This window comes from Kryptolebias marmoratus, linkage group LG19 (genome assembly GCF_001649575.2).
Source record: "Kryptolebias marmoratus isolate JLee-2015 linkage group LG19, ASM164957v2, whole genome shotgun sequence".
In the NCBI taxonomy this organism is placed as follows: domain Eukaryota; kingdom Metazoa; phylum Chordata; class Actinopteri; order Cyprinodontiformes; family Rivulidae; genus Kryptolebias; species Kryptolebias marmoratus.
Genome location: NC_051448.1, coordinates 14,479,713 through 14,507,582, shown reverse-complemented (window position 1 = coordinate 14,507,582; position 27,870 = coordinate 14,479,713). Strand labels below are relative to the sequence as shown.

Below are 27,870 nucleotides of genomic sequence, written 5' to 3'. Positions count from 1 at the left end.
TTAAATCTCAAAACTGGTTTCGGATTACTCGTGTCAGAAAGTTTTAAGTTTATTTGCTCTTTAGGATTTATGCTTTCAAGTTTTTCTCATCTAATTCTCTAAGGATGAGCAAAGCCAAGGGGATTAAAGTTACTTAAGAACTCTTCCCAGTGAATATTTATTTAGTAATGAAATGCAGTAAGTGAGCCCAAAGGCTATATGAACACATGTCACGATGCATTTAAGCAACAAGATTTTTATCACAGTTATCTGGAGCTGATTCTAGTAGATTCTGCCATTTGGCAGCTTGTCCTTTAGGTGTTGCAGGACACCGATCGACTCCTAATTCCCTGTGCTGCCTGTCCAATCCTTCAAATCCTTTGGAGTGCTTTGTACTGTTGGTTGGGCCAGTTGGGAGTAAAAAATACTGCAGCTAATTCAGTGGTACTGTAGCACCTCACATCACTGTGTGTGGCGGGCTTGTGTGATTTATTATGATCTAACAATGAATTTCACCAGTGTTGGGAAGTGAGGGCAAGATCAGTGAATGAAATAGGATTTGCACTTAGTAAAATGTCAGTCTGATAAAAGAGTTGAGTCCAATCCTTTAGAGTGAGAACAGAATCATACAAACACCAAAGAAATGCAATGAAGCTCACTCTCATTTAATGCAAACATACAGCAAGCAAACATGCAAGCTTGTATTAGCTGGATTATCAGCCTGATACGGGCTCCTCTAATGATTCACATTCACGACAAGGATATTGTTATGATGTTATTTTCAAACTTTTATATGTTCCTAAAATATGACATGTCACTTTTGAGCAACTTACCACATGAAATTTTAGTGCCATTCCCAACAAGTTGCATTACACATTGCAAGGTATCAAGAACTTTATGACAATGTTGTGATGTCACTTATTATCCCCTTGATCTCACATGTGGTACACTTCATCCATCCATCCAACCATCCATTCATTTTCTTTAGCTACTAGATGTTGGAGCTGCCCTCCAGTGTTTTTTGAGCAAGAGGTAGGGTACACCCTGGACATGTTGCTAGGTCGTCATTGGGCCATATAGAGACAAAAAAAACAAAACATGGACACTCACAATCACACATGCAAACTTCACACAGAAAGGTCCCAGCCAGGAGTCAACACATGGCATTTCTTACTGCAAGATCCACTTCTCAACGCCCTTTGTTCAGGGTCACAGAACAATTGTGGAATCCTATACTGTAACCAGACGAAAAGCGAAGTACAAACTGAGCAGAAAGACCTGCATAACTGAGTTTTAACCTGAAAATCTTCTTACCAAACCCTCAAAAGAGGCACCTATTGATTGCAAACCATTTAAATTCTGTTACTTGAAAGCAGTTCAAATAGAGCAAGTCTTTTGGTAGAAGATGTTGAGTTACAGTACTTTAAATGTGCATTTAGTGCACATTTTGAACTGTTACTGACAGAATGCAGCGTGCAATAATACAATAAGGAATGTTGTTGTGACATTACCTTAAAGTTGTGGATAACTGCCAACAAAGTTGTAGTTACATGCAATGCAATATGATTTGGAATTTTACTCAATAAGTTGCTGCATAGTAACATTTACTATTCCAGTGATAAATAAAGTGTTAAAAATAACATTGTAACAAGATTTTTGCAAAGCGTCAGAATCACAAGTTGGAGGAACTTGGTATGCTGGTAGGGTTAGAAATAATTTGCCACAGTAACAAAATTCTTGGTATAAATTTAGATAATAAAAAAATATTTTACTTCTGTTTGTATTTGTGGAAATTTTTTTGTCCTTGGTGGCTTACAGTGTTTTAAACAATGGACTGTGCATAAAATCTCAAGGTTAACTGTTGAACACCACATTTACAAAATCAAATATGACAATAAGTATCTAAAAGGTACCTCTCATAACTTTTTTTCCGAAAAAATGACATGATTATTAGTCTTGCTCCTTTATTCTACACTTACCTCATACTCCACATACTCCTCCTCCTCCACCTCGTAGGAAACTGTTTGAATCTTGACATGTTCGCCGTCCTCCAGCAGTTTGGTTTGAGGGTCTTCTGTGCCAGGCGTGTCCCCCCCTGCTGTGTTGGACGCCTCCTTTGCCTTCTTCTCTGTGAAGGTAGTCTCACAGCACTCACTTTTGTATTCCTTGGCCTTGATGCTGCCGCTGTCCTCCTTGTACAGGATGAAGTTGGGCCTGTAGAAGGCCTCCACTGCCAGGTGAAGTGAGGTGGCGTCCAGAAACTGCTGAGATTTCATCTTGCCATTGGTATTGTATCCTCCTCCACTCACTACGTTGCCGTTATTTACTTTTCCTCCTCCTCCTCCCTCGCCCTCACCTCCTCCTCCAGCAAAGTAATTAATAATGTTTTCTTGGTACTGGTTATTGGGGAAGTCTCCACCATAACCGTTGACCATATGCTTACTGTTTTTGTCCAGCAGCGGGTTCTGGAGTTCACTGAGGTTCTCCATGACAACAGGGGTCAAAATGTGGGAGACGGGAACTTATTAGTCGCAGCACAGAGATGGAAGAGCAGTGAGTGAAAGAGGCTCCTCTGTGGTTGCCGATTATGCCAATAAAGGAGTTAATGACATTAAGCTCTCTGAGATCTACAGAGGACACAAACAAACAGAAAGAACAAGTTTTTAGCTTCAACAGAAAACTTTGAGGAGTTTCCATTCGACATCTGCTGGCAGGTAACATTTTACCCAACGTTTTGCCAACATCAGATCAAAGTGAAGGTGTCGCTCCCTCAGCAGCAACAACTTTTGCAGCTTTCTGCTTATCGAGGACTGCATATGAAACCATTAGGTTTAATCTGTGTTGTCAGTCCAGAAACATTAGGGAATATTAGCAAACATGCACCATAGTCGTGACAGCAATACATCCTGGCAGTTTCATTAATATAAAGAATTGTCTTGGCTCACTATTCTTTTCTGTCCATGAGGGTTATTGTGTGCATATAATTTGATCATTATCGTCGTCTCAGGTGTCATCGGCATGTAATGGTCTGATTTGTATCAGCTGAGGCGTTCTTCACCTGGAGAGCTCAGAGGACTGTTATCGCTCATCTGTATTATTCTATGCTAATATTTCTGCTGAATTAGGTTTGACATTCAGTTTTCTTTCGGTTGGGAATTTGTGATAAAAGTTAGAAAAAGCAGGTCACACTTGGAAAATATTACCCTGTAACCATAGGATGACAATTGATGAACACTGAATTCATGATCAAACAAATATTGATAAAACTCACAACTCAACTTTACATTTCATTCAGTTGTCATTCAGTTTTATAAACTGAAACCACTACAGAACAGGTTACTAATATTGCACATAACAATTTTATCTAAAATTCTGCACTGGAAATATGAAACTCCCTTTCAAAATGAATTACTTAAGTGTTACGATACTTCAGTGGTCACGAAATTTCAATGATAATTAATTCCACATAAAATAAATGTCACATCTTTTTACATCCAATTTTTGAGTTCTTATGAAATATATATATATATATATATAGAGAGAGAGATATTTATATGGAAAAACTGGCTGCTTGCAACAAACTGCTGAGAATAAATGATTTAACAGCACATTATAAATGTGTGCCATAGGTGTGCAACCCTAAAAATAAATTTTGACAGTAAATAAAAGCACCATAAATACCTGTAATACATTCTCCCAGCTGGTAAGCACTTCAGAGCACAAAGAAAATATTTTTTACCTAAATTTATACAGAGGCCCTGGATTGCTGTCTTCCATCACTAAAACATATGCACCTGGTCTGTATAAAAAGCATCCAGACACATATATCTCTTTCTTCCTACCTTTTTCACATTATAAAAATAACTTCAAGTTTTCCATTTTTCAGTTCATCCTTAACGTTTTTCTCTGATTATTCTGCAGTTTATATAGAAATACCAAAAGCATTTTATTTCTCTGGGTCTGGACTCCTGTCCTGTATGTCTGGCTTCCTGTATTTTTATGACCCTAAAGCATTTCTAAATGCTTTGTGGTCATAAACTTCCAGTAGAAGACAACAAGATTAGATCTAATGGAAAAATGGCATTACTGTGATGGGATATGTGTAATAGATTGTTAGCTCAAAGATTAATAACTTGCTCCCAGAACATCTCATTCAAGAATACTGGGTTTCTCTGTCCTTTGATTACTTATAATCTATAAATCCTGCAGATTCATATTGAATAAACATTTCTTTATTCTTTATTTTGCATAGCTTCTGTGCCATACATTGATTTGCACAAGACGTAACTTTACTGTATTTTTTTTTCAAGAAGTAATGCATATAAGATGGGGTTTCCTGCTTTCTGTCCATCTATTCAAATTCTACACTGGTATGAAATAAATCCAAAGAAACTGTCAACTTGTACCTCCATAAAAAAGCTTGTTTCATTTGAAAAACTGTTTAGGATCTTTGTCCTGTTGTTGAAGCCATCTCATCTTCAGCTTTTATCTCGACATTATATTTGCTTCTTCACAATGCCGTTGATTACATAAATTAGTTTTCCCTTTAAGATATGAGCTGTTCTTTCTGTTGCTCTTAGTTTACATGCAAAGATTTAGAAGTGTGGTGAAGTTCTTAACTGATTAAGAGTTTGAACTTTGATTTTTTGAAATGATTTCAGTGCTGCTCTAAAAGTAGTGCCTTCCTAAGAACCAGTTATTTTTGTTTCATCCACTAAAACATTTGCTTCAGCCCAGAAAAATTACTGCTGCTGTAGCACCAACTGTTAAGACCAAAGCAAAGAACTGCTTATGTAAGGGGCTGGGGGTGGTGTTATAAAGATGAACCAGACCACTAAAGATGTTGTAATTGCCATGTTTAAAAATCAAAATCCAGCATCTTGTTGGCTTGCTTCAAAAAGGGAACAGAGTTTGACTACACAAAAGCTTCAATTAGCATATCTAATAGCAGAAGAGCACTAATTAACATAGTGGGAGGAAGCAGGGAATGAGGGTTTGGTCCAAGTGGACTGCCAGAGCTTCTGAAACATTGACTTGCGGCCTGAATTCATGCTGAGGCTCAATCACAAGAGCTCAATAGTTTTTCATTCTCAGATCCTAAAAAAGTTTCAGAATCTGAGTAAAAACCTGCAGCATCACTGAATCAAAGAAACTGCCAAATCCAGGATGGTAAAACGTTTGATCTTTTGTGGATAACTGCCCTGATAAGGTTGCCCTCCGCAGTGTTTTCCTCCAGCAACAGGAGTCTCCAAGCTTCCTCAACATAACCGTTCTCCACTTTCCAGCAAATTAGTGGCAGCTGAGCATGACCAGGTGATAATGGTGTCATTATCTGTCAGTGTTGGAGCAATGTGGGAGGAACTGGCCTTATCAGGGTCACCACTGGGTCCAAGGACAACAAGTTGCTTAGTTTGGGATGTAACTGACACCTACACTTTGTCCTTTTGTTTGATTTCAGACTATTATAGAGATGTGGTTTTAGGGATAACAAAACAAACAAGCAAACTCACCAACAGCCAATTTTCAAACCAAATTTCCAATTACTAGAGGATTGAACTTTCACATATTCTAATAACTGAATGTGTCTATGTAAATTCTTGAGGCAATGAACTTCCAGATTTTTCTCCTTGAATAAGCCACATTCTTTCACTAAAAAATCTTGCATAAAGAGAGACAAATTAAAGTAATCTATGCTTTAATTTTCCAGAGAAAGCACACCCTCAAGCTTCTTCGGGGTCTCTAGGTTGCTTTACTTTAAGCTTTGAATTTGATTATTTTGGATTTAGACTTATTTTGTTTGTTTTGCTTTAGAATAATACCAAGTGGTTATTTAAGGTTGCTTGTTGTAGCTATTTCTTCTCAAACAGTGCCAAAATTATATTTCAACCTAAATTTCACAAGGTGCTTGGCTCTAATCTCCTACAATTTCAATTAAATATGTAACAAAATGGTAATCGTGAAAATACAAACAACAAAAATGTTTCAGTTTTTACTTCCAACTCTGCATAAATGACTTTTCAATGGGAATTCACATACAAAAATGAAAAAAAAAAGGATCTTTTGTTTACTTTGTAGTGATCACCTTCTTCCTGGACTGCTTGCCTCTTTTCATTAATGACTTATTATGTCACATTTTTTCTTTTTGTTGCCTCCTCATTTTTTTTCCACAATGCAAAATTTTTGCTTGCTGCGCTTTTCATTATTTCTGCCTCATGAATAAAGTACAAGCTCCATACTCCGAGACTTTCTGAAGCTCTTGTCAGCCAACAATGCTTTTGTGGTTTCTCCCGGTTGGACTTCATGTGTCTGATTGTGCTGACACTGTTGTTCCAGACCAATGCTCCTTTTAGTCCACATATGGCTCGGGGGGTCGTACACTCAAGCAGTTCCTAAATGTGTGTGAGTACATTGTGTCAGAGGATGAGCAGGTGGTGAGGTACTTTTAATGCTTCTGCTCTTCAGAGGCAAGTTGCTCTCCCACTTCCTTAAGCTCCATGTGGTATATGCCTTGCTTAGGTGTCATAAAATATTGGACTCCAGACAATTGTAATGAAGACTGATACTGAAAATTATAAGTTGTAATTCACAAGTTAAAACTTCCCATTTAGAGCTGCTATATATTTATATTTTAGCATTGAGATATGTTACAAAAAGTTGTAGCTCATATTTCTTCAAAACCATAAAGTAGCATGTTGAAAAACAGCAGAAAAGTGACTATATCCAAAATAACATGTAGTTTTCTCTTATGAATCATATGCAAGATGAATGATTCTTTCAAAAGAAGAATATTCATTTTTGTGACACAACTTTATGTATTTATTTATTCTGTGTACAAAGAACCACCAACCTTTTAGAAAGTCAAGAAATAAAGCCTGTATCTCACTGGGCTGTGATTGTTGGTAAATAGTTAAAGACACAAAAATGAGAGAAAATACACAAACTTTCATTTGGAGCCACTCTGAATTGACACATTTGTGTGTCACAAAAACTCTCGGCACAATTTCTGCATAATCATCACCGTTGCACAACATTCTTGCAACGAAGAATACTGAGAATGTCATGTTCCTGGTTTCTGTTAAAGGTATGCTTCAGGTTGTGTCACAATTTTCTCTTGGTTGTTCATGTTCTTGTCAGAGAAACACATCACAACAGACACATGCCATCATCAAACTGATTATAAGGATGCTATTGACTAATTTATTGCTCAGTGACTGTCTTCTTATACACAAACAGTTGGAGGATACCAGCCACTGAGGCATAATTTTTTTTAAAAGGATTTTTTGTTTATTGGCCCGAGTGTCATTCTGGAGCTGACTGTCAAAGTAATTTGCCATTTAGCGAGGGATGGATTCTGCCTTGCCTGTTCTTCATAAAGGTCTGACTGGTGGAGTCATGCAGTCTGGTTGCCCTTCTGCAAGGTTCTTTGATTTCTACACGAGCCCAATGTGTTGATGGTCAGATTTAGGGTTTTTCTACCAAAGCAGTTCCAGCGCTAACCAGAACTGGTGCTAAAATATTTCAGGAACCACTGGACACATTTTAATGAAACTTTCAGAAAGTAACTTTTGCTGTTATCTTCTGTTACTGCCTTTTGTACAGATGAAATGAATGAGCCAGTCAGACAACTGCTTACAGATGTGTATGTTTACCTACCCTTTGTTGTCATGGTTTACCAAAGACTGTCTGTGTATCTGACAGGGGCAGATTCTACTAGCTTAATATGATCTTCAAAGTATAGCAGTAGCTCTTATATGTACTGTATTATTTTAGTATTATATTCAGGCAAATTGTTTTGGGATTCAAGCAATTCAGTGGGGGGCAAAGAAACTTTAAAAAGGGCCATATCTATCCCAGGGGTCTGATTTATAAGTTTGTGATATTGCAGCTTATGCCTCAGCTTCTACAATTGAAAAAAATTCCACAAATTTCAAAAAGTGCAATTTATGGTTTTGTGAAGTCATTAGGGAGAACTATGTTCAGACAGACAGACAAAACATGTAAATATATTCAGGGTTTTGAAAACTTAAAATAGCTAATAACCTAAATCACTCTGACACTGTTTAAGAAACATCGGTCCTCATGAAAGTAGCATGAATAAATGTTCTTCTGAGGTATTTTTTTGCTTTAGCTGCAGTAAAACTCCTCCTACATGCACAGATACTAAGCCGACAGAGGATTACCTCTCGTGTCATTACTTAGCGATGCTCTAAGAAATCTTTATGATGTTGTCATGCTTTCAAATTTGTTGTTGCCGCGTTGGTGAGGAGGGGAGCTTTTTTTCAGCAAATGGGAATTAAAGTGTGAATAAGCTATTTCCGTGCAAGCTGAGCAATGTAGGACACCTCAGAATCAGTGAGGATGAAAGTGAGAAATAAATAACCCCACTTTTGTTTTGTTTTTTGTATGTGAGCATGCTTTATTTGGAGGCGTTTGTATGTTGTGCACATGTGACTGTGAGTAAATGTACATGTGTATGAGTGGGAGGGTGTTTTTGGCAAAGAAGAAAGTAACAAAGAGACAGAAACAGGAGGGGGAGAAAAAGGGCGATCACAATTATATGTGATTCTCTGGTTGAGTGCGTTTGGGTGCGCTGGCAGACAGCAGAGGCTGAGAAGTATAAAGAGCTGGGAGGTGCTGCTGAAAGTGAATGAGGCTGAGCAATCTGTGTTGCAAGAAAAACAATTTGGCATGGCAAAGATGACAGGAAGGCATGCCTGTGTGATGCAGTGCTGCGGCTTTAAGAGGAGTCCGGAGGTGTTCAGACAAGAGATTAGTGGACAATCTGTAAATACGTACATGTGAAAGATTAAAACCACCAACATGTCAGCCACACTGCTACATCCGTGCAATTCAACCTAATTAGACTCCAGTCAGTGCAGTCTATTTCTCGGTCTCAGCCTTGTGCCAATCAAGCTCGGACCTCTGACCCCAAAGCAGAAAGTGAGTATTATCAACAAGGCCCCGAGGCCAGCACGGCAAGATGCAGCAGAATACCAATATGTCTTATCTGTCTGACATGTTTACCCGTGCATTTCATCCACAGCCTCGCACAGCTTTTCCTGGATACCACATGTGGAGATCTGCTCGCTGCACTTCACAACAACAATCCTGTCTCTGTGTAATTTCATTTTAGAGGCAGCGCTTGCCGTATAATAGGGATAATAAGGCGACACCAGATAGTTATTGATAACCACAAATCTGGATAATGTGCCAGAGCTTATCGCTTAAAATACTAAAACAACGCAGAGCACATTTGTCAATGAACCTCACACAGCCTCGACAAGGGAAAGTCCACCCCCGACTAAGTGACAGAAAATGACTGAATGAGAAATGGGCTTACCGCCGTGTTGACTGATCCTTTTAGGAATGATCATCATCAAAGGGAGACTGAGTAAAATATCATAATCCACTTGAAATTAAACCTATTTCTGAGAGCAGCAACAGCTGACAGTCCGTCTCCATCCTCATGGTTATATTTGTGGAGCTGATAAAACATTAAGCCCCCGGTCAGTACCTTTCCCCAGCCAGGACTCCTCAGGAGCCCTGTCTGCTTTTGTGTCCACCCTTACCTTTAGGCTTATGGTTTTCTTTTTTATTAATGTGTTGAAATGGTTTAACCTTGATGTGTAAAGCCACCCTTTTTCTGTCACATGTGTTTGTGTGCTTCAGTGGGAGGGTGTTGTCAATAGCAGCCACTTTTGCTGGAGTGGTTTGTTGTTTGTAAGGCTGGGTATTGATTGCAGAATCCAGGAGGGGATGGCAAATCACCAGAGGATGGATGGATGGATGGATGGATGGATGGATGGATGGATGGATGGATGGATGGATGGATGGATGGATGCTACAGAGCAGGTTAGTCGGCAGTCCAAATTTAGACATTAAAAGGTGGATCAAAGGTAAACCACATTCTTATAAGCTCTCGAGGGACTCGCTTCCCATTTACGACCAAAAGAAACAGCCCCATACTCTGTAAATGATAAAATATTAATGGTAAGAACTGCTTAAGGGTCAAAGCTAGGTTAAGGTAAGTCAATCGTATGTGCTGTAGAGTAACGTAATAGAGGGCATAACCCTTTGCTGCAAGCATCTATGGATTTTGGCAAAGCCATTAAATCTTTGATGAACCAATTAACGGTGATATCCTCTTCAACAGTAACTTAGTGCCTGCAAAGAAAGAGAACAAAACCTCCTACCTCTTGACAAAAAAAGCGTTTTGCTGTTTTTTATTAATCCATCCTTGTTTTGTGTGTGTGTGTGTGTTTACAAAAAATGAATAAATCTTGCACTTTTTGCCCAAGTAAATGCTCAGACTCATCCCTAAATATCCGGAAAAATAATCACTAATACAGGACAGAGCTAAAAGAGTGACTTCATAAAAGCGTTTTATTTATTTATTTTTATTTTTTCTAGAAACAACTCGTACTAGGGCGCAAACTGTGGGAGTTCTTTATCCACAGCATCCTCCATCACGGAGGACACAATGTGATGCGACACGAAGCTATTCCACTCACTTCTACTTATCTCTGAAAGAGGAAAAACGAACCGGATCTGTGCGTAAAAGCACTTTTAACAAAAGTGATCAGGTTTTCCACGCCAAAAACAGGAGGAACGCGCGTCGTTGTGGGCGAACTGTGAAGGAAAAGAACAATTAAAGCCATTCCCTACCTGGGAGTTCTTGTCAGTCCAGATATCACCATAAGGATGCAAAGACTCGCTGGTTTTTGCCGGCGCATCCTGGCAGGAATGCTGGCGGAGCCGTCCAGAGGAAAAAGACATTTCTCAGACGAAACACGCCTCTCTCCTCTCTCTCTTTCTCTCTCTCTCTCTCGCTCTCTGTTCTAGGTATACAAGGAACTCTCTCGACAAGCCATTCTCTGACTGGATTCCTGCCTCATTCGTGAACTTCAGAACCTTCTCTGAAACGGAGAGAGGGAGCGAGAGGAGTGGTGGCGCGCGTTGACACGCGGATGGAGAGACGGAGAGTCCAAGTGCGCGCAAAAGGAGGAGGAAAGAGACGGAGCGGAGCGGGCAGCGTCCACCCTACTTTCCCTTTATCCGCTAATCATCCAGTAGCTCTTCCTCTGGGGAACGAGACGCTGTCTGATTTAAATCAATTATAAAGCCACAGGGGCGGTAGAACACCCGTCCAAACTTCTAGGGCTGAGATGAGATAGCAAAGTCTAAACAAATGAGAGCTCATTGAAGTGACAGGTGAACACAGTCGTGACTGAGCTGGACTCTCATCTCTCAGAGAAAAGTGCTCCAGGGCAGACAGCCTGCAATCAGACGAACTGCATCACAGTGAATAGACAGTGATGGCTTTTGTGAGCCGGGAGATTTGATTAGTTTAAATGATTTCTGTCATATTTTTTTAAAGTACACCCCCTTTCTCCCTCCAGTTTAATGCAGACAGGCAGGAATAAGGTTGTCTTGGAGTAAAATTTTAAGGCCTTAAAAAACAACATATTTTTCATAAACCTATTTCATTGGGCTGTGTCTGATATACAGTAACAGGATACCTTTAATATGATTTAAATCAGATGCACATTATTTTATTTATGTCAAAATTTGGCTTCAGCACCTTTTCAATTATGCTTTTTTTATCTATATAAAAATATTCCTTGAAACGCTCAGAAAGTAACAAACACGAAAATGGCTACAGCTCAGTTATTTTTACAGCTATTGCATTAAACTTTGGTGTGGTAGTAGCTGAGCATCATCCCCAACACATACTCTAAACTTTTTGCGTTAAAAGTCAGCATGAATTTTGTAGTCAACCTTGTTTCTTAGCAAAATGTCTCATGATGTATTTTATTAGAGCTCTCAGAAAGTACTGATTAGATGTTTTTCGACAATTTCTTACTTTTTGGGGTCAATCCATTTCAAGATGGCCACAACAGCTAACCAACATTAGTTAACACAAAAGTGACTGTAGCTCAGTCAGTTTTAGAGATACTGAGCTAAGGTCTAGTGAGGTAGTTGCTAAGAGTTGTCCCCAGCACTTGATCTGAGTGCTACACAATGAGTGACAGTTTTTCCTGAAACTTTGACATTACCTGTTGTAGTCAATTATTTCTGTGTGTTAGCAAAATATGTCCATTCATTTTCTTTACCTGTTTCTCCATCCAGGTCACAGAGGAGCTGGTGATCTCCAGCAATCACTGTGCGAGAGGTGGGGGACACCCTGGACTGGTCGCAAGTCCATCGCAGGGACACATAGAGACAAACGAGACAAGCAACCATTCACACTCTCACTCACACCAAGGGACAATTTAGAGTTACCAATTAACCTAACATGCATGTTTTTAGTTTGTGGGAGGAAACCCGGAGGAAACCCACGTGAGCACAGGGAGAACGTGCAGATTCTAGCCGAAAAGGCCCCAGGCTGGGAGACGATACTGCAACCTTCTCACTGAGAGGGGACAGTTGTAACTACTTCTCTGCTGTGCCACCCTTCATAGAACCACAGGACACATTTTAGTAAAACTCTCAAAGTAATCACTTGATGTACATCTTCAACTGATTACCTTTTTGAGTCAATCCAGTTCAAGATGGCTGCCGAAGCCAAAGTCAATTTTAGAAATACTGAACTAAAACCGGATGTGGTTGTAGCTAAAAGTCATGCTGAACCCATACTCTCAGTGCTAACAGATTGCTCAAAATCTTGCAATATATCATGAGATCATAAAGAATGTTAAAACTCTGGCTTAAATGGTGGCAGGATATATGCCTTCCTTCAAGAAATGCTAGGCCTTTATTTATTTATTCATCAATATTTTATTTATTATCGTTAATGCATTTCAGATGACAAAATTACTTGCTGCTTGTTTATTTTTTGTAATAAATTAACAAGCAACTAACCAATTAAATAAATAGGACGACTGATAAAAACACAATGACAACAAATTCACAAGTCCACATTAAGACATTATTTTAAAACCTGGTGTGGACATTTGATGCTCACATATCAAAAAGACTGAAATATTAATAATAATGATGAGTGGTGAGATGCCCATATCAACTTTTAATAACCTTCTTCACTTGATCTGCTTGTAAGTTTTTGATCACTGTCAATCAAACCTGATCAAAAACACCAAGTCAGTTGTGATGATAAAAATGTACTAATTCAGTAATAATACAAGAGATCATGCTGTGGTGGGACTGGAGTAGCAGGAACTACTTCAATGACTTTTTGGACCACATACAATTGGCCCTTGTTGCCCACATGCATATGTATAAGACATTTAAAACCGGAAATGGAAAAGCAAAGCAGTCTAGGCCAGCACTTGTTATCAGCATCCTGGAAGGCTTCAGTACCGTCTGTATTAAAATGGTTTCAGGCATTTTACCAAGTAGCCTATCTGGCTGCCTGATCTCTGCAAAAAGACCAGAGCAAATGTTGATATGAACATTCTTATATGTAGCTTCTTTAAAAAATGTCTCCAGAATTTCTGGTCTGTGGTGCACGTGTGAAAAAAGCTATATAAAGACTTCAAATACATGTTTGCCATAACACATTTTACCATGATAACACTTCCCCACACACTCACAAATGGCTGCAATGTCTGTTAAAAAACCTGTTTATAAGTGGCTTTTTCACTCACTTTCAGCCATGCATTTTCTGAAGAATGTTGTTTTGTTTGTTTAAGCCACCTAACTCTGAATAATGAAGCAGTCAGACATAAAAATGTCACATTGATGGGCAGCAAATAGATTCTCTAAATGTGATACAGGAACTGACATAGAAGATAAAATTTCAAAGTGTTTATTTACAATATTTATATTGTGCAGAAGTGTGTGGAAGAGGGGATCTTGAGGCATTATGGCTAGACAAATAGAAGGATTAGTCTCTGGACTTGTAATATGAATATTTCCACAAGTTATTTGTAGGATTTTGCAATATCTTACTGACCCTTGTTTCTGTTTCAGGCATGAGGAGAGAGAGAAAGGTTCCAGGAGTCCAAGGTAGTGAAGGAAGAAGCAACAGTGAAGAGTGGGTATGCAGGTAAGTGACTGGGGAGCATTTTCTTTCTTGTGGGAGATGAGTGTCATGAAACCATACAAACAAAAAAAGAACACAATCTTCGAGGGCCATGAGCACAACAGTAGATAATTTCCCAGCACTTGTGAGACTCCTGGAACACAATGTGAGTTAGAATTTTTTATTTTCCTGTTTCTGAAATATATGACTTTCATATACTACATGCAAGGAATTATCCTCTATTTTTAATCAACCTATTCAGTAACTAAAAAATGTTTCAGAACAAGAACAGCAAAGCTGCACAAGTCAAGTTATTTGTTTATGTGTTTTGCATAAATCTGTTATTTGACACAGAAATCTACACAATCTGTACTGCAATTGACGCATGCTGTATATGATGCTAATTTCACTAACATTTACAAAGGTTAAATAGCCACCACAAGAAAGCTTAGATGTCCATTTGCTACATGAAGGCCTTATTTTATGTTCAAAGGTTAATGTGAGCTTTATGAAAGTGAACACACCTCTGAGGAAATATGCATCATTATCTGTGATCTAAAGCCACAATTTCAGTTCTGACCAGAATCTTGTGGTTTTGATCTTTAGGGTAAAAGTTCCACTATCTGCACTGAGGGATTTTCTGTATTGACATTTCCTCCCTTTCATGTACAGCATTTTATTTTATGCATTTGACATTTAGACCCGTGGACTATAGAAGAAACTAAAAAATAAAAAATATAGGCCAAGAAATAGCCAGAAAGTCTGTGTGGGTCAAAAATAGTCTCGATCATCACCTAGGCTGTCCAAGGGATGGACAACATGGATGAGAAAAGAGGGCAGGCGCAATGGGAGGTGGCTCTGACAGGCCGTGTAATAGCTTGAGTGTTCTGAAACATTGATCATACCTCCATGTCAACAATTTCCTCAGACCACCCACTGTTCTTACCCTGTGCTCTGTCACTTTCCTTTTTTTAGATTTGTCATCCAGTGTCTCTTTTTTTAAACTCTGAATTGCTGCAATCATTTCTGACAAAGAGGATCAGATCCACTGGTCAGTTGCGCTCAGGACCTCATCAGACACCCATCAATCATACACAGATTTTCTCCCTTCCCTCTTTTTATTTCTAAATATAAAAGCTTGACCAAGTGAAGAGCTGTCACATTGTGAAATTTGGTCATGTTCTCCTCTGCTTTTCACTGGAGCTCATTCTTCTCATACCTTGCAGGCATGTCTCGCAATGCAGAGGAGTTGTAAGATCCAATTTGTTTGTTTGGAGATAACTCCAATTCCTTTTGCCACAGAACATTAGGGCTGCAAATTAATATCCCCGAGCTCCACGGCTCACAGGTCTGTTTAGAGGCAGGAGGTTGGCATTCGGGCAATAATGGCAACAGCATGGAGAGAATTCTTTAAGAAACGAGGTACATTGTCTTTATAAATCCTTTCTCTCCCCTCTCGTCTTCTTCCTTGCCTTCCCCTCATGGTGTCATTTGTCACCTTTACAGACCTTTTCACAAATGAGAGTAGAAGGCAGAGGGCTCATCGACAGCGCCGTGCTCAATTCTAACCTCTACCTTACTGTCACTTTCTGCAGACACTCGCAGGGAGGAACAGAAAGGAATACAAATGAGCAGCAATGTTTTGTGAGATGAAACCTTTTACACAGCTGAGCTATGTTGATACTTACAAATTCTGGAGCTAATTGGTGTATGCCAACCTTTATATTAAATGTGTTTCAATATATAAATCATACATATGAGCATTTTGTAAAATCTGCATACATTTGCCGTTGAGCCTCATCTTGGTTGTTAAAAGCAAAATTGCTTCAAATAGTGGATGGCAAGTCTTTGTGTGATTTATGCAGACAATGCTAAATGGGCATATTTTTTTAAGAAAAACAATACTGGTTTGCATTCTAATACTGTTTCTCTAAGACTTTTTAAACTTGTTCAATGAGGGAAAAACTCTGACAAATGGAATTGCAATGTCTCACGTTCTGCTTCAGTGACTTGCAGCAGAAAACAATCAAGATTTGGTCCCAAGCTGAGCACTTTTCATTCCTCAAGTGAGTTGATAAAACCTTTGAAATGTTCTAAAACATCATGTGACTCAGGACTAAAAGGGCCGGAAAATAAAATCTTGCTCACAAGACTGCAAAATGCCACAGAACGGCAGAGAAATGGAGGGACTTGCTCTACGCAGAGAAGAATAGGACAAACTTATTGGAATGCAGCCAGTGTTCACCATAAAAAAGGGTGTCTTCTAAAGTAATGCTCTGTGTTGGTAGGTCTTATGCTGATTAGTCAAAAGTTAGCTTGAGCCGGAAGGGGTAGATTTGTTACAATATCTTCCACTGGCGTTGATGATCTATATTTATGCAATCAAAAAAAGAATAGATGAGTGGTTGTTTGTTTTATAAAAAAACAAAAAAACAAAACATGAAAGGCATCAGGTGACATGGACACAGCTTTGCAAACTCTTTCTGATGAGGTACAATTTAAAATATCAAAACTCAGCAGCAGTTTTAAAACCAAGCACACGTTAAACTCACGTGTCTCACAAACTTTTCAAAACTAAGAGTACATTATTGCTACAAATGAGCTCTGAACATTGTTGTCTTGTAAATTTCCACTGCAGTTGTGGTTGGTCTTTCTTCTTGAGCTCTATCTTTGATTTGGACAATTAATTTTTCAACTAAATTGAGACTAAAAGAAATGTAGCGTTTACTACGGCCCTCGGGCTACTATTCACAGCTCTGTTTATTTGCTTCAAACGAGGTAATGTAAAACTTGTCTAATTCACTTTTTGTGTGTGTGCGTTTAGCTGTTGTTTTTAAAACGATGCTTAAAGTCAGCAGTTTCAAAGATATCAAAGGACTTGTACATTTCACGCAGTTTGAGCTCGGTGTTATATAATCTTGACAGTAACCTGTGACACAGTGTACAATATTAGATCATGATATATTTTGGACTGCACAATTCCTTGCTAGAGCAAAGTAATGTCACAAACCAACATCCAACAGAGATATCAGTCAACAATATATGGAAACCAAGTGCTGGCGTTAACTCTCTTGTTATTAGACTCTTAAAAAAGAGGGAGCAAGTACGATGAGAAAAAGAGGACAGCTGTGGATGTGCTCATGGCTGAGACAAAAAAATAGTTTCAGCAACAACCACAGTGTACAATAGTTTGGGAAGATTTCTGCCACTGTTAGGTATTTGTTATAGGTCATTTGTTGTAGTCTTGACGCTGCTACACTGGCTGTCAGTGATCCCATCACACTGAACGACCACAGATTTAAGCTCATGACCAAAGAGTTTCTTAAGATTCTTTCACAACAAGAGATTTTTTTTTTATCCAACGATCAAAAATGTCAGTGTCATTCTAATTTCTTTTTGCCACAAAATGAATCTCAAACTTAAGCGTCATGGACACAAGTTGCCATTAGTTGTCAAAAATCCAAATCAACATGTCTCAGTTAGAATTTAAGGTAACTGTTTTGGAGTGACACAAATGCTGCTTTGGTCTGTTATGGTGAAGAAAGAGCTGAGTCAAATGGTTGTCTGCTGACCTGCTTAATTACTTCTCTACCCTTCTCTGTGCTCATGAGCAATGGGTTGTGTCCAAATGAAAAGAACTGCAAAGAAGGAACTGGCTGAAATGAGCTTCCCCTGATGGGTGGTTGGACTCACCCTTAGGGACAGGATGAGGAGGGGTGAGGATCAGAATAACTACTTCCCTGCATCAATGGCAGTCACTGGAGATGGTTTGGAGAGCTAGGAACTGGGTGGGCTCTGTATCTCTGCTCAGTCTTGTTTTGCTCTATTAAAGATGAAGCACTTCCAGCATTTCTTTTCAGCTGTTTTGATTTCTGCTTTAACGTATGTAGCTCAGAATTAGAATTGCGATTTTGTGATTTATAGTGGCAGAGACTTACTTAATTCCACTCTACTCCATGCTGTGGTAAAATTATGTCTTCAGTGATTGTTTTCATACAGTGGCAGAAATTCCATTCTGTTTGTTTAGGAAAATTCGTGCAGTGAAGAGACACAGTTGCTGCCTACATGTTGTCAACAAACCGGCGTCTTCCCTCTGAACTCACTACACAGAGAAAACCAACTAAAGGAATTTGATTTATTTTTTTAATTGCTGAATTCATCCTTTGACATCTCTGTTTTTAGCCAGCCCCTTTTCCTCTCTCTAATTTAAATAGAATCCTATTTGTTTTAGAGGTTACTCTTTCTTTGTTTACACATGCATGGGATTTTATAATTAGAAGAAGAGCAGATCACAGCTTTTCTTCCGAATGATGCTGTGTTCTTGCCACCAAACAAAACAGAAAAATTAGAGAACAAAAAAAAAATAAATCTGAAAGTAATCATGCTAGGAGATGAGCCTTTCCTGGTGTTGAATGTGCAGCACTTTGAAAGGACATTGAAGGTCTTTCATCAATTTCCTTTTTGTTTGTGTAAGAAGAAAGCAGCACATTATGGAACGGAGCACTGACGCTGTCCAGGCAGATGGTGTGTAGAAACATATCTCTCTACTCCAGGGATTTCTTTCATGTTCTTAATCACAGATTGATTTAAAGGTAAATCTTCATTAAAGCTACTTAAATGTGTTTTTGCCCACCCCCATGTAAACCCTTGACTACTTTTGTGCTTGCAAGCACCCATCTGTTTAGAAATATCTGTTTGTTGCTAATAACCTTCACTTGAAAACCATCAGGATTCATTATGAGTATGTTTTAATTTTGAGTTTAGATTTACAACTTTCTATCTCTTCAAAGGATTGCATTTAAAAGATTGATTTTAATTTGCCATGCTCTTAAACACAAGATGTTTGTGCACTTAAAAAATACGGTATTATTTTTAGTTACAACAAACATTAAAGCTTTTACTTTTTGTTGTGTTCTAGCACAAGCAACTATTCCTAAATATACAACAGACATAAAATTATTTGAGTTTTTTTATGGTTAGGGTGACCAAAATCTGTTTCAAAATAAAAATGCAGTAGAAAACTTATTCAGTTCATTCAGGTACGCTGACTAACAATTCTTTTGTATCAGGTCACTCTGAACAGTTTGTTTTGTTCTGCTGTGCATAGTACATTTTCATCATCACTATTAAGAAAACAGAAATAAAACATCACATCTTTATTCAGTCAGTATAAACCTTTCCAATGTGTACATTTCTGTATGATGAAGGTTCTCAATGTTATCATTTCTGGGAGTGGAGTGACTGACTCGGAAAAAGAGGCCAGAGGATGAACATGCGATTGCGGATTTGAATGACAGAGAAACCATTAATGATGGAAAGTCGAAAAAAAAAGTAGGTCAAAGCTGACCTGCTTGTGAAGCGAGGAGGCTCTTGGTATGGCCTGAAGCTTCCTCTTGTGCGTTTCTGACAGTGTGTGCTTGTGCAAGCGCCTACACATGTAAAGTATATAAGAAAAGCCGTGAATGTGTACGCCTACGCTTCTTCCACAGAGTCAAACAGGCCTGCATCTACTCTTTATATAATGTAGGTCTGGGAGCCTGTAGGGGACTTGCCTGTCAGTGGAACTGAGGTTGCTGAGGTAGTTCAACAACTCTTAGGCAACAAGGCTACAGGGGTGGATAAATTTCACCTCAAGTTCATCAAGGCTCTGGATGTCTTTGGGCTGCGTTGGTTGGCACGCCTGTGAAACATTGTGTGAAGGTCAGAGACAATGTATTTGAACTGGAGGACCGCAGTTTGTTCTAACACGAAGGGCGGGCATCATACTTTTCAGCCTCCATAGGTGCTGGAGAAGAGAATTTGGCTGACAATCAGACCTCAAACGCAGGAAGAGCAAATGGGGTTTTTGTCCTTGTCATGAAACACAGAATCAACTTTTTCTCTCTAAGGATTTTTGAGAGTCAGTTTGCCCAACAAGTCTTCATGTGACTTGGAAAAGGTTTACAACCATATCCCTTGGGATGTCCCATGATGGATCCTTTGGAGGTATGAGGCTTAGGACCTCTAAGTCTGAGGTCATGGTCCTTAACAGGAAAAGGGTGGATTGCTACACTGGGAATGAGCTACTGCCTCAAGCAGAGGCCAAAAGTCAAAGCTGTTATTTTACCAATCAGTCTACCTTGTAACTCTTTTATGCCCTTAAATTATGGGTACTGATCAAAAGAATATGACTACAAATACAAGCAGCTGAAATGAGGTCCCACTGTGTAGCATATTTAAAGATTGGAAGTGATCTAAAAATGAAGATTTGTATTTACTAGATGCTTTGCAAAATAGGTGATTGCTTTCAGTCCATATTTTTCATCATATTGTTTTTGATTGTACCACCTGTGTGCACTTGTTGTACTATGTATGGCCATAACAATTTAAACCACAGACCTCTCAATATGAGTGTTCTGCTTGAGCTTCTGTTCAATCAGACATCCTGCTCACCACCTGATACTGAGCAAGTGATCTTTTTGTGTTTTAAACAAACATCTCATTAGCAAATGCTCCAGTGTGCATCATGATGTTTATAGTTGCAGACATTATGATGTTTTCCTTGCTGATTAATTCAACAGCTAATGAAATTTGATTTGCAAAAATAAATTATGAAAACAACTGAATAATTAGTTTTTATTACCTATTTAAATTAATTAGTTAATGTAATCCATTATTTGTTTTGCCTCTTCTCCTTTCCATTCACTAATACACTATATACACATTGGGTTTATTTAAAAAAATAAATAGTTTTGGCTTGTATCTAATCACCACTGAAGTGTAATGTGTTCACTGAACTTAAAACATGTTTTATTTTATTTTTTTCCTTTATTTTGCACTTGAAACATAATCTTAAAAAGCCTACCTTTATGAATGCTAGGCCTAATTTTACTGTCCCTTAATGCTTAGCCAAGCCTGTTGTGTCTGCAACTGAGCTGAGAAGATCTTAGATCCATGATTGGCAACTGTTTAATGAGGGCCTGCATACCTTTGATTATCAGGTCTAATGAACAGCATGTCAGATGTACCCTATTAGCCGAGAATACGGTCCTGGCTACCCTGGCTAATCAGTAGGAGCAGCGTGTCCAAATGCCAGTCAAAGGGCACACTTGATATTTCATGCAGCTCCCTGTAGAAAATATGAATAATCAATTCCCACTTTCAGATATTTTTTTTTCTCTGGGGTGATGTCATCTTCTCTATGTGAGCAGCTAATCAAATTCAAACACATGCTGTTAGGGTAGGACTGCACAGACCAATGCCCTGTCAATATTTATCACACACTTCAACAGTTTCAAAGACTTCATGTTATTTATTTTTTTCTTTTTTCCTGATTAGAAGTTACAGATATAAATATGTTCAACTTGGGCTGAAAGTATAGAGACTCTGGGTGACATAAGGACTGAAGAACTGGACTGTGTACTTGCCGGATTGATTACCACTGATGAACATTAAAATCTATTGCAATAATTATGTGCAACTGATCAGTGTTGACTCTGTTTACTTACATGTAGGGTATTCAGATTTGTACTTTTAGACTAATTTTAGTCTTGTATGCAGATGATTCTCAGCTCAATAGTTGCCAATAGTTGTAATGACTGCTTGGATCAGGACCTTTTTACTCGTTAAAACTAAGCATCGAAGTCTGTGTGATGTTTTTCTGTCTGCTTGATTGAGCTGGACAGTCTCTTAAGTTAAAACTTTCAAGTACAACTTCTACACTTGAATCATCCAGCATATTAACAAGTGTACTGTGCCTTTAACTGTGACTACTGCTTTTATTGAACCTATTTGCTTTACTCTGAAGCATTTTTGCTGAATGATTTGTTTTTTATTTGTTTTTATTCCCCTTATTGCCGTGTTGTTGTTGCTGCTGCTGAGACCGTGTTCAGACCTGACACTAACATCTGTCCTGGGTGCTAAATATAGTTGTAATTGTTCTTAACAGGGATTAAAGTCATTTTTTGCTCAGACCACCTTTAGAACACATCCTGCATTGTGCATGTTAGGTTATGGAATTAAACTTATCAAGACAAGATTTTTGCAAACATCTCAACAAAATGCAACTTAAATGACTCTGAGCTGAGTTAATGTGAAATTACTGTCATAATATACTTCAGGTATTGTAATTGGGAATGCATTTGTAACTTTAAGAAAACATTAGACATGGTTTCCTGTTTGTTGCTCAGCTGTCAGCCGACTGGATGAATGTGGCTTCTGGTTTATTTGCATTGACATCTGACCACGCAGGACTGATTACTTTAACTATGCTGCATGACTCTTGTATAGAAAAACAAAAAACATGCAGGTGCATGTTGAAATGAAACCACCAGAAAATGCAAACCTTTTTGTTCTTTAAAACAAATAGGAGGCATTATAGCATAGTAAAAGCAAGTAAAACACTAATCAGCTTTGACATTAAGATATTCTGTCTAATGGGGATGTCCTCCTTTGGCTACCAACTCAGCCTTGATCTATTGAGACGCGGACTCTAATAAAACCTCTTAAGTTTTCCTGTTGTATTCGGAGCCAAGCGATCGGTATATTATTCTTTCAACCTTGTACATTTCCAGGATGGAGCATACCTGAATTAATTTAGAGGCCAAGTCACCATCTCAAGTTCATTGTTGTGTTCTTCCATCCAGCACTGATGAATTATTTGGACTCTTTTAATTATAATTTAAAATGGTTTTTGGTGATTTCTTCTCAGTTTTTTTTCTTTTTTTTTTTTTTTTTTTTTTTGCTTACTTGCAGTTATGGGGCAGCACAAGTAGATTTATCATCAGTAGATTTATCATATCATCACGTCAGCATTGATTGGAACTGCAGGCAGCGCCAGTAGAGTCTCATTGTGGCAGAAATTAGTCTAGAGAGGCTATGGTCTCTCTGATTTAATTATTAGATTGGAGTGTTTCTGCACGACGCACAAGACAACACCGACCACAGGAGGGTGAAAAAACTCTGCACAACTCTGTGCACAAAAGAGCAACAAAATGAATATAAAACAACATGTAACCTAGCTTTTTATCACAGCAAATATAATGCAAGTTGTAAAATTTGTGTGGTTAGAGATTCAGGAATCGAAGGCAATGTCTGCCCCACTAATACGGTCAGGAGCAGCTACTGATTGGGAATAGAATCATTACTGTAACTACACACTGCACTGGTCAAAAAGAGTTCACACTCATTATCGATGTTCATTCATTCATTTATTTATTTTATTTTATTTTACTCAAAGCACCAATTTCGGATCACTGTGAAAACAAAAAGACAAACAGAACAATTTCAAGCACAAGGACTCCCACAATAAAAAATACAAAATAATGAGTCTCCGTTCTTGTTGTTAATAATGTCATGTAAACAATCATTATCGTGTTCACCTGCCAGACTAACAGCATATTTAATAACAGGAGGGCACAGAACCTCTCTCTTCATCCTCGCCATTACCTCAACCTTTTTTAGGGCCCACTCAAGCCTCAGGGTCACAGGGGTCACATGACTTACAATAAAAACTTTTTTTTTTACATAAAATTATAACAAGGTGATGTAAACACAATGAGCACATCTACAAAACATCTGAATAACCAAAACACACTGTAATGAGTACAAGAGAGAAAAACAGAGGAAACAGTACACATATTGACTTTTTCTGTTGCCATGGCAATGTATAAACACTGAGCTGAAAAGTTTCAGCCGCATTCACAAAGACGTATACTTGGTCACAACAGTGTTTAATTAAGTAATACATGTCAACATATCATCCAAAGTAATGGCAGGACGTTGCTTAAAGCCTCACAACACTCTTTTTAGCTTGCCTACTTCCCAAAAGACCATTCACACTTTTCACGTGTCGCAAATAAATAATGATCCGTCGAGACAAGGCCGCCTCAATTGTACTCACATACCTTCTGTAGCGTTTTCAGTGACGGACATGGTTTTAGTATGGACACCCTGATGGCTCTGTAGCTATACTGCCCCATACACATTGTATGATCTGACACTTTTATATTAAAACCAGAAATAATTATTTCTGTAGACTGAGCAAGCTCCTCAGCTGACAAGTCAGGCCAGCCTTTGCTTCCCATGTGCCTCACTGAGCCTGTCATTGGTTCAGTTTTTTTTTCTCTTCCTAAAACCACTTTTGTTACATGTACTGCAGACTGGGAACATTCCTCAAGAGCTGCAGTTGAGGAGATGCTTTGGGGGAATCTGTCTTTAGCACTTTGGCCACAATTTGACAAGGTTTTCGAAATTTTTATGCTTGCACATTTTTCATTTTTCTGCACTCAACACATTAGCTTCAATGACAAAATGTTCCCTTGCTTATTCATGAAATCTGTTCGTTTCCAAATTACATTTTTTTAACCTCACCTTTAAGAGTCCATAATGTAATGGCTATTCTTTTTCTATAATTCTAAGCTCAAAGTAACAAACTTGACTTGAGTACTGAGTTTAAACTTTGAGTTATCATCAGATGTAAAAGAGTAAAATTTTATGTTATTTAGGAGGCCTAGGGTTTTAGAAAACCAAAAGCTTTCTCAGGCATGTAAACCTGTGCTGCCTGAGCAAACAGTTGGTTATTGGAGTCACCTTCATCGTGGGCAGACATCTGAAGAATCTCTGGATGAGTCAGAATTTGAAATGAGCGACTGGAGGAGGAAAATTCACAGCTGCGTGCTGAAGGAGACAAGGGAGTCTAATCATCAGCCAAGAAAAAGTTCTGAATCACAAAAAAAAAAAGAAAAAAGGCACACACACACACCTGAAGAGACCAGAATTACATCAAAACAAGTCACAGAATCAGGATTATGCTTTACTGGTTTTTGTGCTCAGACTCTTTATGGCATTGGAATCTTTTATACATGAATACAAATGTATGTGAGCTTAGTTGGGGAGGATTTTCTTTCTAACTTTTACATTTGAAAACAAAATGATTTCTGAGCATATAGCTGTTTAATGTCCCTTCTGGTTCATTGTTTGATTAACTTTGAAATATTTTCTTTAAGGGACCTTCACTAACATCTATATGTTAGCTTCTAGATCAAGTTTGCTATTATTACAGAATTGCTATCTTATTTTCTCTCATCCATCAAATTTTGTACCTGATTACTCCGTTTCAGAGTCACAGTGGGCTCATCCCTATAACCAGCAGTCAGTAGGGGACCCTGAACAGGTCTCCAGTCCATCACACAACTAATTGTATCTTTATTTTATTTTTTTAAATACATTTTGGAAGGTACCAATTTATATTGTGACAAAGTGGCATTGCCTCATTAGCCTTTAAACAAAGAAACAACATACATTTATTAAATGAATGCCAATAGAATCGAGGCATACAAGAATTTAACATGGTTTTAGACATCCTGCCAATGCAAAAAAAAAAAACAACCAAAAAACAGTTTAACATATATTTTACAACTTAAGATTTTGCTGAAAAATTGCATCACCCAGGAGGCACACTGATAGGCTCAATCAGAAGTGGATACTGGAAATAAAACTTTATTTGGAGTTTCTCAGAAAGTCTGGCTGTCAAGGTCTGTCCTTTGTGAATTCAATTAAAATGCCACTTAGTGTTGCTCCGTGCATAACACCGGAGTGCTTTATTTATATATTTTCTGTTACTAAGGAGTCACACAACGGGCTGGGAAGGTCAGAGTGTGAACTGGCAAGTTTTTCAGTTAATTACATTTACCGTAAAACAACTTGGAACAAGAATGTCAAAAACAGGAAACAGCAGCCAGACGACTTTTCATCATGATTCTGTTTCCACAGAGCTAATTTCTTCATGTATAGGGGATTGTAAGTGTTGCACTCTTGATTTCTACTTTCATGTTATGCATTTTACAGTGATATTTGTGGCTATCATCATCTTCATCAAGACAATAGGTTTTCATTTATTTTATGCAAAACAAGTCTATCATTTTACCCACGTTTGATCCACGACAACCAGTTTCTGCTGACCTGAACTGAAAATGGAAAAAAAAATGTGACCCATAAAAGTATATTACACCAGGGGAATGGGGGTTGGGAAACAGGAGCTATGAAAACCAGCAATTATATTGGAGTGAAAAGCAACAAAAGGAGTTTTAGATAGTTCAGACATTCTGTTGCCAACAGCTGAAAAAGTAAGACTGCATGCCAACTCTGAGATATACAGTATTCTATGACATTATGGATGTTAGAGTAAAACAGGTTTATATCTACATAGCAATATCATTTTAGAAACTTTATAGAAGAAGTGTCTTTTTTGAAGAGCTGTGTGGGCCTTTGATGCAACCTCAAAATCCTAGCTGGAATGTCTTCCAAGAATGTCAAGCACCACTGTTGTATTAAAAAATAATGAGGAAAAAGAAGCAGATGACACACAGAATCCCTGTGCCCTAAAATAAAGGGGTAGTCCACATCTTTTGAAGTGTGGTTTTGTGAAAACATTTTTAACAATTAATATTTTGCAGATAGCTCTCACTTCAAGTTGGAGCAAACACAGTTTAATTCTGACTGAACTGATAAGCCAACAACTTCTTCAAGCAGATCCAAGACCAAAGTGGATTGTTTTCTTCTTAAATCAACTCAGACCTCAAGACTTAGACTCCAGACACAGTGGTTAATGCTAACAGTCTCTTATAAACCTTAACATCACTAATACCTTAACATGACACAGTTGACTGCAACTACAAACAACAGCAACAACAAGCAATAGCACTTCTGGTGCAGCACAAGGTCCTTTTGGCTGAAATATATTTTTGGCTGGAATAACCATGTAAGACAAAGCTGATGTGTCATAGCTTGAACCACAATTCAATTTTTGAGATGTTTTAAGATAACAGCAAACCACTTTCTAAAAAAATCTACAGTTGGTCAGACGGACTTTTGTCCATACTTTTTCCACATAATCTCCTCTAAAAATATAAAAGCAATCCCTCTAAGGCTACATGTATTTTTTTCCAATGTTATAGTTTGTTAAAATTAAATTAGGAAATCATAAAACTGCACTCATATACCAGTTGTATTCTGTTTGTATTAAATCTTTGCTTCAGCAGGCAGACAATGGCATAGCAAAGCTTTCTGTAAATATTTTCAATATGTCATTTTTTTACAGATGAAAACTGATTAATTCAGGAGCCAAAGCCATTAGTCCTGTCATAGGCGGGAGTTATTCATCCGTGTTTTCTGTTCTTTATTCAAAAACAGTCTGACACTATCAGTATTCCAGCCTTACTCTGCCTTTGCTGTGTTGTTGATGTACTCAGTGAAATAGTTTTGAGTGCACTAGTGTTATTTCTGACAATACATACAGGAAGTGAGTCACACTATGACTAATATTCTGTTTGAGAAAACCGATACACAGACAAATAAGGCATTAAGTACGAGGTAACATCAGGGCTGGAGTTTTTATTTTATTTTATTTTTTCATGAAATTGTTGGATAAACAAAGTGCCTATATCAGGTGTGAGGGAAATTAACCCAGAGTGCAGACTCATATGTTCTCAGAAAACAAAAACTGATTTATTAAATGAAAAACAAAAGGCTGACGTGGCAGCACAAACAACAAGAAAACAAAACACAGAGGATCATGAGGAGACACAGGGAGCAGACCTGACTGTGGCATAAAAACCAACAATGATGAGGTAGAAGTGACTGAATATAAAGGGCTGAGGGTGAGAGGAAGATTGACTGCAGATGGAGTGACAGGTAATGGGGAACAGGTGAAGTGGGCGTGGCAGGCTGACTGGAAAATTACTGAGGAGATGAAGTGAGGAAGAGTGAATAATGGGACAAGGAACACAGAGGGCACAGGGGGCAAAACTACACAGAACATATCATATGAAACACAGGGAATAAACTAAACATAAGGGCCAGAAGAAAACAAGAAACATGAAACTCAAATACAAAAGATCAAAAAATAATTCAAAATACCCAAATACTGACAG

At 38.2% G+C, this 27,870-nt stretch overlaps 1 protein-coding gene across 1 annotated transcript in view; it reads right to left on the bottom strand.

The window, feature by feature from the left end:
• The window catches only part of syndig1l (synapse differentiation inducing 1-like), a 35,817-nt gene extending 24,861 nt beyond the window's left edge, over positions 1-10,956 (bottom strand). Inside the window, exons 1-2 of the mRNA XM_017409026.3 lie at positions 10,645-10,956; positions 1,959-2,606 (exon numbers count right to left, since the gene is read on the bottom strand). Coding sequence (XP_017264515.1) covers positions 1,959-2,468 — 510 coding nt within the window. The 5' untranslated portion in view covers positions 2,469-2,606; positions 10,645-10,956. The remainder of the gene's footprint in view (positions 1-1,958; positions 2,607-10,644) is intronic.
• Positions 10,957-27,870: the final 16,914 nt, after the last annotated feature.